Source organism: Oncorhynchus kisutch, linkage group LG2, assembly GCF_002021735.2.
Source record: "Oncorhynchus kisutch isolate 150728-3 linkage group LG2, Okis_V2, whole genome shotgun sequence".
Taxonomy (NCBI): domain Eukaryota; kingdom Metazoa; phylum Chordata; class Actinopteri; order Salmoniformes; family Salmonidae; genus Oncorhynchus; species Oncorhynchus kisutch.
Window position 1 is genome coordinate 58,735,603 of NC_034175.2, and position 12,695 is coordinate 58,748,297.

General features: G+C 45.2%; 1 protein-coding gene across 1 annotated transcript in view; it reads right to left on the minus strand.

Moving 5' to 3' along the window:
• Nucleotides 1-5,351: 5,351 nt before the first annotated feature.
• The window catches only part of LOC109904686 (ephrin type-A receptor 3), a gene marked incomplete at its 5' end in the record, with an annotated part of 44,825 nt that continues 37,481 nt past the window's right edge, over nucleotides 5,352-12,695 (minus strand). The window contains 2 exon segments of the mRNA XM_031798693.1: nucleotides 5,352-7,988; nucleotides 12,056-12,214. Coding sequence (XP_031654553.1) covers nucleotides 7,883-7,988; nucleotides 12,056-12,214 — 265 coding nt within the window.

Genomic DNA, 12,695 nt, shown 5'->3' on the forward strand with positions numbered 1-12,695 from the left:
GTGATTTAGAGTAGGGTTACACCGTAATGACTAGATGGGTTACAAGATCACAGCTCAACACCATGTAGTATTGCAGTAAAGGACCCAGGCAGAGAAAGATGGACTCAGAGCAGAACTGAGAAAGTAAAAACCCAGGAGTATTGATGTCTCATTGTTACCACCAGTGGAGTAGAGGTATCATGGTGGAGCATTTGTGATGATCATTTCACTCCAGTCTGCAGCACATCGTTTGTTACGGAGACAGCTAAGGAGAGCAGGCACTGGGCCCTGTTGACACACACACTTTTCCCTGGATGCCAGGAGATGGACGAGTCTGTCAGAGAAAAGGCTCTGTGGAGACCAGAGCCTGCATGTAGGCTACAGGTATCATCCATCCTGCCACACTGTGTACGCACACGTGAGTGTGTGTCTGTGACAGCTCTCTGTTTGCCGTTTGGCCTCATCAGTCAGTCTACAACTAGTCTGTCCCTGTTGTGATCCGTCTGTCCTGCTCTCATTGACAGTCAATTGAAGGCTGCAAATACATTAGACTTTTCTCAGCATATCCTTATGAATATTATTCATGGGGAATGATATAAACTGTTGAGTAAACCGAGAGATACATAACTAACGGGGGTCTGACAACCTGGACGGAAAATTACTGAGGATAATAGCGGACTATATTGCCATTCCTATTTGCCATATCTTCAATTTAAGCTTACTAGAAAGTGTGCGTCCTCAGTCCTGGAGGGAAGAAAAAGTCATTCTGCTACCTAAGAATAATAAAGCCCCCTTTACTGGCTCAAAGAGCTGACCAATCATCTTGTTACAAACCCTTAGTAAAGTTTTGAAAGAAATTATATTTGATCAGATACAATGCTATTTTAAAGTAAACAAATTGACAACAGACTTTCACAAATTGACAACAGACTTTCAGCACGATCATAGGGAAGGACATTCAACAAGCACAGCACTTACATAAATGACTGATGATTGGCTGAGAGAGATTGATGATAAAAAGATTGTGGAGGCTGTTCTGTTAGACTTCAGTGCAGCTTTTCACATTATCGATCATAGTCTGCTTTACACCCCCTGCTATATTGTGGATAAAGTGTTAGCGGTCTATCAGAACACAGAATGTGTTCTTTAATGGAAGCCTCTCCAACATAATCTAGGTAGAATCAGGAATTCCCCAGAACAGCTGTCTAGGCCCCTTACTTAAAAAAAAATCTATACTAATGACATGGCTTTGAGTAAAGCCAGTGTGTCTATGTATGCGGATGACTCAACACTATACACATCAGCTATTTCAGCGAATGAAATAACTGCAACATTTAACAAAGAGCTCCAGTGTCACGTTCTGACCTTAGTTCCTTTGTTTTGTCTTTGTTTTAGTATGGTCAGGGCGTGAGTTGGGATGGGCGGCCTATGTTCTTTTTTCTATGATTTGGGATTTCTGTGTTTGGCCTGGTATTTTTATCAATCAGAGGCAGCTGTCAATCGTTGAACCATACTTAGGTAGCCTGTTTTCACCCTTGAGTTGTGGGTGATTATTTCTCTGTTTCAGTGTTTGCACCATTCGGGACTGTTTCGGTTTTCATTTTTGATTATTTTGTTCTTTTGTATTTTGTATTCATTTTCCATTAAATTACATTATGGATACATACCACGCTGCATTTTGGTCCTCCGATCCTTCCTACTACTCCTCCTCAGAGGAGGAAGAAGAAACCCGTTACATCCAGTTAGTTTCAGAATGGTTGGCAAGGAATACATTTGTCCTAAATCTAAAAAAAATACTAAAAGCATTGTATTTGGGACAAATCATTCACTAAACACTAAACCTCAACTAAATGAATGATGTTGAAACTGAGGTGACTAAACTGCTCGGAGTAACCCTGGATTGTAAACGGTCATGGTAAAAACATTGAAACAACAGTAGCTATGATGGGGAGAAGTCTGTCCATAATAAAGCTGCTCTGCCTTCTTAATAGCACTATCAACAAGGCAGGTCCTTTTCGCTCAGGTTTTGGCACACCTGGGCTACTGTTCAGTCATGAGGTCAGGTGCCACAAAGAGGAACTTAGGAAAAATTGCAATTGTCTCAGAAAAGGGCAGCACGGCTTGCCCTTGGATGTACGCAGAGAGATAACATTAATAATGTGCATGGAAATCTCTCCTGGCTCAAAGTGGAGGAGAGATTGACTTCATCACTACTTGTATTCACATGTTGAACGCACAAGCTGTCTGTTTGAACTACTGGCACACAGCTTGGACTCCCATGCATACCCCACAAGACATGTCACCAGAGGCCTCTTCACAGTCCCAAAGTCCAGAACAGACTAGGGGAAGCGCACAGTACATAGTACATAGAGCCATGACTACATGGAACCCTATTCCACAGTACGACATAGAGCCATGACTACATGGAACCCTATTCCACAGTACGACATAGAGCCATGACTACATGGAACTCTAATCCACAGTACTACATAGAGCCATGACTACATGGAACCCTATTCCACAGTACTACATAGAGCCATGACTACATGGAACCCTATTCCACAGTACTACATAGAGCCATGACTACATGGAACCCTATTCCACAGTACGACATAGAGCCATGACTACATGGAACCCTATTCCACAGTACTACATAGAGCCATGACTACATGGAACCCTATTCCACAGTACTACATAGAGCCATGACTACATGGAACCCTATTCCACAGTACGACATAGAGCCATGACTACATGGAACCCTATTCCACATCAAGTAACTGATGCAAGCAGTAAAATTAGATAAAAAATTTAAAAAAAGATACAAATGTACCTTATGGAACAGCAGGGACTGTGAAGCAACAAACACAGACACATACACAATAACATACACACTATACACACACGTACACAACTGTAAGTGATGTAATTGTGAAGTGGAGACGTTTAGGAGTGGTAGGCCACACAAACTCACAGAACGGCCCGCCGAGTGCTGAAGCACGTGCAGAGTGTAAAAATCGTCTGTCCTCGGTTGCAACACTCACTACCGAGTTCCAAACTGCCTCTGGAAGCAACGTCAGCACAAGAACTGTTCGTCAGGAGCTTCAGGAGGAATAACGGTCTGGGACTGTTTTTCATGGTTCAGGATAGGCCCTTTAGTTCCAGTGAAGGGAAATCTTAACGCTACAGCATAAAATTACGTTCTACACGATTCTGTGCTTCCAACTTCGTGGCAACAGTTTGGGGAAGGCCCTTTCCTGCTTCAGCATGACAATGCCCACATGCACAAAGCGAGGTACATACAGAAATGGTTTCTCGAGATCGTGTGGAAGAACTTGACTGGCCTGCACAGAGCCCTGACCTCAAACCTATCGAACACCTTTGAGATCAATTGGAATGCTGACTGCGAGCCAGGCCTAATAGCCCAACATCAGTGCCCGACCTCATTATTGCTCTTGTGGCTGAATGGAAGCAAGTCCCCACAGCAATGTTCCAACATCGAGTGGACTCTCCTTCCAAGAAGACTGGAGGCTGTTATAGCAGCAAAGGGGGGACCAACTCCATATTAAAGTCCATGATCTTGGAATTAGATGTTCGACGATCAGGTGTCCACATACTTTGGGTCATGTAGTGTATGTTACTGTGTGTGTAGAAATGCACCTTTGTGAAAGTGTTTCTATGTAACGTGTTTATATGGATGACATCCTCCCAGCATGCATCCCTGTACACAAGACAGAGCCAATGTCTTTCCAAGCTGGTGTCACGCCCAGCACTGCAGCTGCACACGGCTGGAGACTTTTTACTGTGACAGATAGGGGGAGAGGGAAGAAACGAGAAAAGGGTTGAGTCCATGTCATGAAGTAAAGGGGGTTGAAGGGGTCCATGGTAGAAGAGTTGGAGGAGAGGGGAAGATAGGGTTTTCTCCACAGGGTAGAGGGGATAGGGTCCAAGGTTGGGAGGAGGGGGTATGATAGGGGGAAGAAATTATGGTGGAAGAGTTAGTAAGAGATTGAAAAGAGAGGGTTTGGGGTTTACAATTCAAAATATGATACAGACATTACAGTGTTGTACTCAGAACAGATATTTACGAAGCAGAAACATGCTTTCTTTGCTCCTGAGTGGCGCAGCGGTCTAAGGCACTGCACCTCAGTGCTAGAGGCGTCACTACATACCCTGGTTTGATTCCAGGCTGTATCACAACCAGCTGTGATTAGGACTCCCATAGGGCAGAGCACAATTGGCTCTGGGTTATGGGAGGGTTTGGCCGAGGTAGGCTGTCATTGTAAAATAACTGACTTGCCTAGTTAAATAAAGGTTAAATAAATAGTTCAAAAAAAATTCTCCTCATCCCTGTTCCCCAAGTGGAGAAATGCTTTCTGGGCCTGATTCTGCCAGGTGAGCAGAGTTAGACAGCGGGTGATAAATGGGCCCCGTTAACCTCCCTGCCTGGCTGTGTTAGCTTAACACTGTGTTCTACTGGCCTCTCACTTTTACAATGGGACTGATGCAGACACCTCCTGTCCTGTTCTCCTGCCTACTGCCTAGTCTCTCTCGCTCACCCATAGTCTTTCTCCGTCTATCTCTTTACCTCTCACCACCTGTCTGTCTCCTGTCCTCCTGCAGCTGCTAGTTCATCTCCCTCTCTCTCCAGTCTTCTCCCTTGCTCCTCCCCTCCATCTTTCCCCAGTCAGTTCTTGTTCCCAGGAGCTCAGGGGTTGTAGATCACAGTAAAGAACAAATTGGAACAACAATGTGTAACATAATGTGTTCATCGTTCCCTGACTAGGGGGCAATGTCCAGCTCACCCCTTTCCTCTCCTTTATCCCTTTCCCCTCGCTCCTCTTCTCCATCTCTCCCTCGCTCCTCTTCTCCATCTCTCCCTCGCTCCTCTTCTCCATCTCTCCCTCGCTCCTCTTCTCCATCTCTCACTTGCTCCTCACATCTGGAGAGTGTCAGGCTTCCAGGGGAGAGCAGAGAGACCATCAGTCACCATCATACACACACACACACGCGCACACACACGCGCAAGATCAGTCAGCCCCCAGACATCCCCCCAGACACTGACCCGCTCTGGAACCCTGTAAGATCAGCTGCATTAAAATCACACAATAAATCTACCTGCTAACTACGTCGGGCTGCTCTACTCTATATGAAAGACCTTATTGGAAGTGGCCCTGAACATGGATTCTGATTCAGAGCAGAAGAACAGGGATTGACAACAGAAGCTCTGTGGGGAGTAGAGAGGAGAGCTGGAGACCAGATGTCTGGTAGAGACAGGAGAGGGTTAAGTTAGTGCCTTGTTATGTTGTCCCAAAGCTGTAAAATACCAGAAAGAATCATAGGGGCAAGTTTATCTGCATTCATTTTTTCAAAAATATTTTAAGAATGTTTATTATAAAAATATAAATGTTTCCACTACAAATCATTTAACATTAGTAGACAAGGCCTTTTACATTTGCACAAGCACACACACACACACACACACACACACACACACACACACGCACGCACAGAGACACACACACACGCTTGCATGCACACACATACACACGCACACACGTTCATCTAAAGAAAGCTAAAAGAGTAGGGAGGGGGTGGTTAACAGTATTGCTCTTCCAAATGTTCATGATTATAAAGAAAACAGAAAACATTGACGACGCTGTCACAGAACCATGTTATAACCTACTGTCTGCTACAAACAAAACACTACACTTATGCACTATATATGTTAACAAATAAATAATAGGTTATTATAATTGCTTTTTTTAATGTAAAAAACAAATATAAGACAAAATAACATCAAATATAATACAAATAATTTTTGCCTTTTCAAAATGTTGCACAGATATTTTTGTTCATTCTTTTATACATAGAAACATTTGTACAAAGGGATGTCTATGGAAGGGGACTGTACTGCTAGTAGCTATAGTTACATGGTTGTTTACATATGTACATGCTAATAGAACATACAACAGCAGCTAAGGGCAACAGGCGGGCAGGGGACAGACGGGGGTGCTATCACGCATCCACACGCAATATTGGATCTGCTCCAGAGATGTATTACACTCACACACTCGTTGTTTCCAGAGAGAATCATTGTCTGCTCCAGAGATGTATTACACTCACACACTCATTGTTTCCAGAGAGAATCATTGTCTGCTCCAGAGATGTATTACACTCACACACTCGTTGATTCCAGAGAGAATCATTGTCTGCTCCAGAGATGTATTACACTCACACACTCGTTGTTTCCAGAGAGAATCATTGTCTGCTCCAGAGATGTATTACACTCACACACTCGTTGTTTCAAGAGAGAATCATTGTCTGCTCCAGAGATGTATTACACTCACACACTCGTTGTTTCCAGAGAGAATCATTGTCTGCTCCACACACTCGTTGTTTCCAGAGAGTTGTGAGATCTCCACCGCTGCTGGAAGAAGGCATTAGAAGAGCTCGGGGTCATTGAGTGTCACCTATCTACCTTACAGAGCAGAATATGCTCTGGAGTAGTCGGTTGCAAGGTATTCTCTCTCTACCTCTCTCTCTCTCTCTCTCTCTGTCTGTCTTTCTCTGTCTGTCTGTCTCTCTCTGTCTGTCTCTCTGTCTGTCTCTCTGTCTGTCTGTCTCTCTCTGTCTGTCTCTCTGTCTGTCTGTCTCTCTCTGTCTGTCTCTCTGTCTGTCTGTCTCTCTCTGTCTGTCTCTCTGTCTGTCTCTCTGCATTTCCTTCTCTATTCCTCTCTCCCTCCACAGCTCTCTCTACTTCTACCTCTCTCTCTCTCAATCTCTCCTTTTCTCTCTATCCTGCTTTAGTTTGAATGAATAACACATACTGAGATTTCACACTAGGGGTAGGAATAAGGAAGCTTGGAGTGATGTATCATTACCTACTGTATAATAAGCAGACTTGTGGCAGTTAATTACAGTTCTGTATGTGGTCTGATATGTCCTGTGAACCATCAGAGCAAACTGTGTGAGTCTCATTGGTTCTGGTTGATCAAACTGATAAACTGATTGTTGTGATTATTGCTTTCTGTTTGACATCAACTGTTTTCAGACTGAGGCTATAGCTAGGGGAAACATGGCTTAGTCTGGGTGCCCATCCAATGGTTTGGCTTCTTTCTCAAGCTGACTTTCTCTTGAGTAACACAGGAGCAGACACACAGACACACAGAGTGGTATCAGTCCTTCTCTGTGAGAGTGAGTGGGGTCTTTAGTGGTGGGAGTCCAGCGTCTCAAAGTTCATGAATGAATCTCCAGGTCTGCTTCTGTCTGCTCCAGGTTGATGTGAGTGAATTGCTGCTGCTGACTGCATTATTCTACTCAAGGCATTTAATGTCCCCCTCTCCAGAGTTAAAGAGTTGTCAGTCAAGTCCATAGGATCACGATTGGATCAGTTCTCAACGAGCCCCTTACCACTATAGGTCACACAAAGGGCCCTGCTGTCCCACGTTATCCAATCCCAGCACCAGCCCTTTATCGCCATGCCCCAAGGTCCAAGGCCAGGTTCTCTCCTCTCCTCTCCTGTTCTGAGTAAGGCATCTCAGCATTTGTGTGGAGTGTCTACTTCCTCCTTTAGTTTGGGACTTCCTTCCTGTATGTTAGAGAGATCAGAGGGCTGTTCTAATCCAATGAGGCCCTCCTCTCCCCATCACTACCCCTCGCAAAGGGAAGCCTCCCTTGTGGAAGGAACGTCATTGAAACGTTCACAGAGGTCTGAAGGGGAGACACTTTAAATCATATTGGAACGGAGCCCAGAGGGTCTTCATTCAGAATGGAACGTCGCCCAGAGGGACTTTATTCAGATTGGAACAGGGCCCAGAGGGGTTTCATTCAGATTGGAACGGGGCCCAGAGGGCAGCCAGTCAGCCAGTCAGCCAGACAGCCAGTCTCTAGTGGCTCGGTCGAGTTACACTGGGACAGGGGCGTTCTTACTGTGGCTCTCTAGTGCTTTGATGCTGCTCACAATGTTCTTCTGGGGGCCGACGATAGTCACACCAACCTTCTTTAGGTCCCTGTAGAAAGAGAGAGGAGGGAGAGAGAGAGAATGAGCAAGAAAGAGAGAGTAAGTGCTTCAGTGTAAGACAGTGACATTAATGGCATGCTGTCAGTGATGCCCATCCCCTCCCCCTTCCGCTGGCCTGTCAATCACACAGGACCACATTTCCCAGAAGGCCGATGGGCTGCCAGAGTCTCTAGTCAGCTGCTGGCAGAGTGGCCTTGAGCAGTTTTTGGTATATTGCTTAGTCTGAAGTGGTGTGTGTGTGTGTGTGTGTGTGTGTGTGTGTGTGTGTGTGTGTGTGTGTGTGTGTGTGTGTGTGTGTGTGTGTGTGTGTGTGTGTGTGTGTGTGTGTGTGTGTGTGTGTGTGTGTGAGTGTGTGCGTGTGTGTGTGTGTGTCTTTGGAAGGGACCCGCACTGGTACAGATAGGTGGATAACAAATGCATAATAAAAGAAATGGTCACGGCATGCTTTGTCACAACATTGGCACACAGTATGGGTTACACACATCATTTTATAAAGACACACAACTTAAAAGACTGTGTTATGTTTCATCTAGTGGACTGTATGTAGCAGCATGGTGATATTAGGTCCAGCAGTGGACAAGACACCTTCATCTCTGCTTCTGTAGGTGACTGTTGTTATAGAAGCATATTAGTGAAGCAGATCGGAGTTAGAAACAGCAGAGGTCAAACCCACTCAGTTAACATAATGTAGCTTTGGTTTCACATCGAGCTTCAGTTTTAGTGCAACAGGCTTCTCTGCTAGTCTGTAGGGTGCACATGAAACAACAACATGAAAAGTCCTTATAAAGTTATTTGAATGCAAGCAGGGGGTTCTAGTTTGGAGGGCAGCCAGACAGTGTACTGCAGTCCACCCACCATCCGTTGTCTCTGGAGTTTGAAGGGAGGAGGAGGAGGGGGGGGGGGGTTAGAGGGTGGTGATCCCCATTGAAGGCTCCCACTCTGGGCAGGTGGCTGCTGTGACGTGGTGCTGGACCTCCGTCAGACAGATTCTACAGTACAGACAGGCAGGACGCAGGGCCAGGGAATGTGAATATAAGTTCACACAGCCATACTGGCAACAGTCTCTCAAAAAGGAGTATGTGTACACAGCGTTAACACCATGAACAACATGTTACAAATCAAAACATAAATAAACTGCATAAAACATGAACACATAAAGTATGACATCAATTTAAAAAGCAGTGAATGACTCATACAATAAAATGGATAAAAACAAATGAGTGCGTTTTGTCCCTTCCATTTTGAAGTGTTTTAAAGTGGAGCTCATCATCTATCAGGTTTAAGTAGACCAGGGCCCAAACTCCTGACCGCTATATTCCTAATGACCAATGAGAACCATAATGGATATGTTGGAAGTGTTTACAGTGAGCAGTTTCCTGTTAGTCAGACAGAAAGGACTGTCTCATGTAGAACTCTGAAGAGGCTCTTCACTATGAGAGCACACAGAGACTTCATTCCTGCTGCTGTGTGTCAATAGAAGTGAGTCTGATGCCTCAGACCACCCAGCCTCAGAACTACCAGAACATTAGTTTTAAACCCACATCTTTGTCAATTGATCAGTAGCTACACTCGACTAACCTGTACCCCACGCACATTGACTCGGTACCGGTACACCCTGTATATACCCTCGTTATTGTTATTTAATTGTGTTACATTTTATTTTTTACTTTAGTAAATATTTTCTTAACTCTTCTTGAACTGCACTGTTAGTTAAGGGCTTGTAAGGTCTACACATGTTGTATTCGGCGCATGTGACAAATAAAGTTTGATTTGATTTGATCTTAGAATAAAAGGTGTTATCTAGAACCTAAAGGGGTTTTTCGGCTGTCCCCATAGGATAACCCTTTGAAGATCCATTTTTGATTCCAGGTAGAACTCCTTTGGTTCCAGGTAGAACCCTTTTGGTTCCAGGTAGAACCCTTTTGGTTCCAGGTAGAACCCGTTTCGGTTCGATGTAGAACCCTATCAACAGAGGAGGACAGCCAAAGAACCCTTTTGGAACCCTTTTTTCTAAGAGTGTATATAAGCATGATGTGTCAGTGGATTGAGGAGGGGTATGAGGGTTTGATTAGTCTGGCAGACAAACAGAGGTCAGTCAGAGCGTGGGTGGGTAGTTTCCTGCTGAATATAAAGAACTGGATTAAGACACTACTAATCAATAGACTGATATATCCTCCGGTCCGGGACGGGTCTGTCTGTGTGTCAGGACTGTACCCTCAGAGGATTAAAACAATCATATGATCCTATTAATGCTTTTATCCAGTTCAATTCTACAGAGATGCTGTAGAATGATCTTGTTATCAGAAACCATGTGTAGGCTGTACAGTTCATCTGTGATGTTTTCCATCAATACTGTACATGGTTTTCTACTGAGTCTGCAAAGCAAGCCTTTTTGTGCCTCCGTAGTAATTGGTTAAAAGGATTCTTTCATTGATGACATGAATTCATTGATTAAATGTTCGGAGAAAAATGCAAAAAAGAGAGAGAAAGCACGAGAGAGCGAGATTAGAGTAGGAGAGAGAGAGAGAGAGAGAGAGAGAGAGAGAGAGAGAGAGAGAGAGAGAGAGAGAGAGAGAGAGAGAGAGAGAGAGAGAGAGAGAGAGGGAACAGAGAGAGAGAGGGAACAGAGAGAGGGAACAGAGAGAGATAGAGAGTAGAGTAGGAGAGAGAGAGAGAGAGAGAGAGAGAGAGAGAGGGAACAGAGAGAGATAGAGAGTAGAGTAGGAGAGAGAGAGAGAGAGAGAGAGAGAGAGAGAGAGAGAGAGAAAGAGAAAGAGAAAGAGTGAGAAGGAGAGCGAGAGAGAGCGCAAGAGAGAGAGAGAGAGAGAGCGCAAGAGAGAGCGCGAGAGAAAGAGAGAGAGAGCGAGAGAGAGCGAGAGCAAAAGAGAGTCCTCTCTCCTTAAAAGGCATTGTTCTGTTGGACAGATCAGGCTCTCTCTCAGGCAATTAAACTTGGCCATAGTGAGGAGGGAATTTCATATGCTATTTGCATTTCATTATTTATATTGACATCAGAACAAAAGGCAACGTGGTAATTACTGCCTGGGCCTTTTGTTAGGCTTTGTAGTCACTGTCGAGCCCAGAGGGTTAGAGAGACAGAGACCTCCGCTTTGATCAGCCTGATTATGACTGTCAAATTATTTACACTGTCAAATACCTCGTCAATTAACACAACAGCAGGTCTGCAAAGGCCATATCCTCTGCTGAGAGAGAGGGAGGGAAGGAGAGAAGGCCTCCAGCGGGCCAAATCACTGCATTTCCCATGGAGCCTAAATGAGCATCATGGAGGAGCCGGGAGCCCAAATGGAGGTTTATTATTAGAGAGAGAGGTTGTTATGAGTTGCATGGGGGAGATGGGGGAGCACGGGGGAGATGGGGGAGCATGGGGGTTGTGATCGTAGATTCTGCCAGATCCACTCTACTAAAGCTGTTCACAGGCTGTAGATCCTGTCAGAACTGGAGCTTAGAGAGTCTTTCTCTCTCTCTCTATCTCTCTCTCTCACTATCACTCTCTCTCTCTCTCTCTCTCTCACTCTCTCTCTATCTCTCGCTCTGAGTTTGTGTGTGTGTGTGTGTGCACCAGTGTGTGTGTGTGTGTACCAGTGTGTACCAGTGAGCGTGGCTAAAGCTCTGTCATTATAGATTACAATCAAATGCTGCCGTCCATGGTTAACAGATTAGACCCACAGCCGTGCCTTCAAGTAATGGGAGCAGATTGTAAACATGATGGCATCTCAGTGGGGGTGGGGTGCGTGTGAGGTGTATTAAATCTGGGTTGCTGTGGCATGAGAGACTTTCTCAGGGAAAAGTCATGTTATAAGCCTGTTGCACTCAGACACAAAAATGTCTTGGCATTTCCATATCTCTTCAAATATTAGATCACGTTCAAATACAAACGTAAACCATGTTACACAACAACTTACATTTTGTTTGCTTGTTGGACAAGCCAAACAAACTGAAATTCAAATTGACCATTGGTTCGTCAGCAAGTGTTCAGTGAGCCCTGTAAGTGTGAGTATGAGTGTTACTACAGAGCGTCATAAGAAGCAGTCTTACTCTGCGGAGGTCTTGGGCAGGGTGTCACAGGAGCTGTAGCTGACCCCAGAGAAGGCCTCCTTACAGGGCAGAGTCCTCACGTTGTCCAGCCAATCCCCCATTGTTCCCAATGACTGAACCACCTCGGAACTACTCCTGTCCAGGAGCAGGTTGGCTGGCCTGGGAGAGGGGGTAGCAGGGGAGAGGGGGGGAGGGAGAGGGGGGGGGGGGGGGTTAGCCGTTGGAACAGTGGCCATGCCTGAACTACTCGTGATGAGTGGCGTGACATGGGACACAGTACAGTCCCCACAGAGAGCTGGTCAGCCTTGGAACATAAATAATACCATCCCTACTTCCTCTCTCCCTCCTCTCAGCTGACATCTCTGTCTGCCTGCCCAGAGTAAAGGTTATTATCCAGAAAACAAGAGTATAAAATAACATGCTGCACAGAGCGAAAACAAAAGGCTGTAAATCACATTTCCCCATGCACACACAACTGCAGGCAACCACGCACACAGCATGTACGAACGCACACACACACGCACCACAGGTCTCCCCAACAGGAAAAACCTGTGGAGAGAAGGAACTACCCACAAACCCGTTCCGTTGCTGTGCGTTATGGACAAGCTCTCCCAAGTGGAAGGAAAGCCACACACACAAT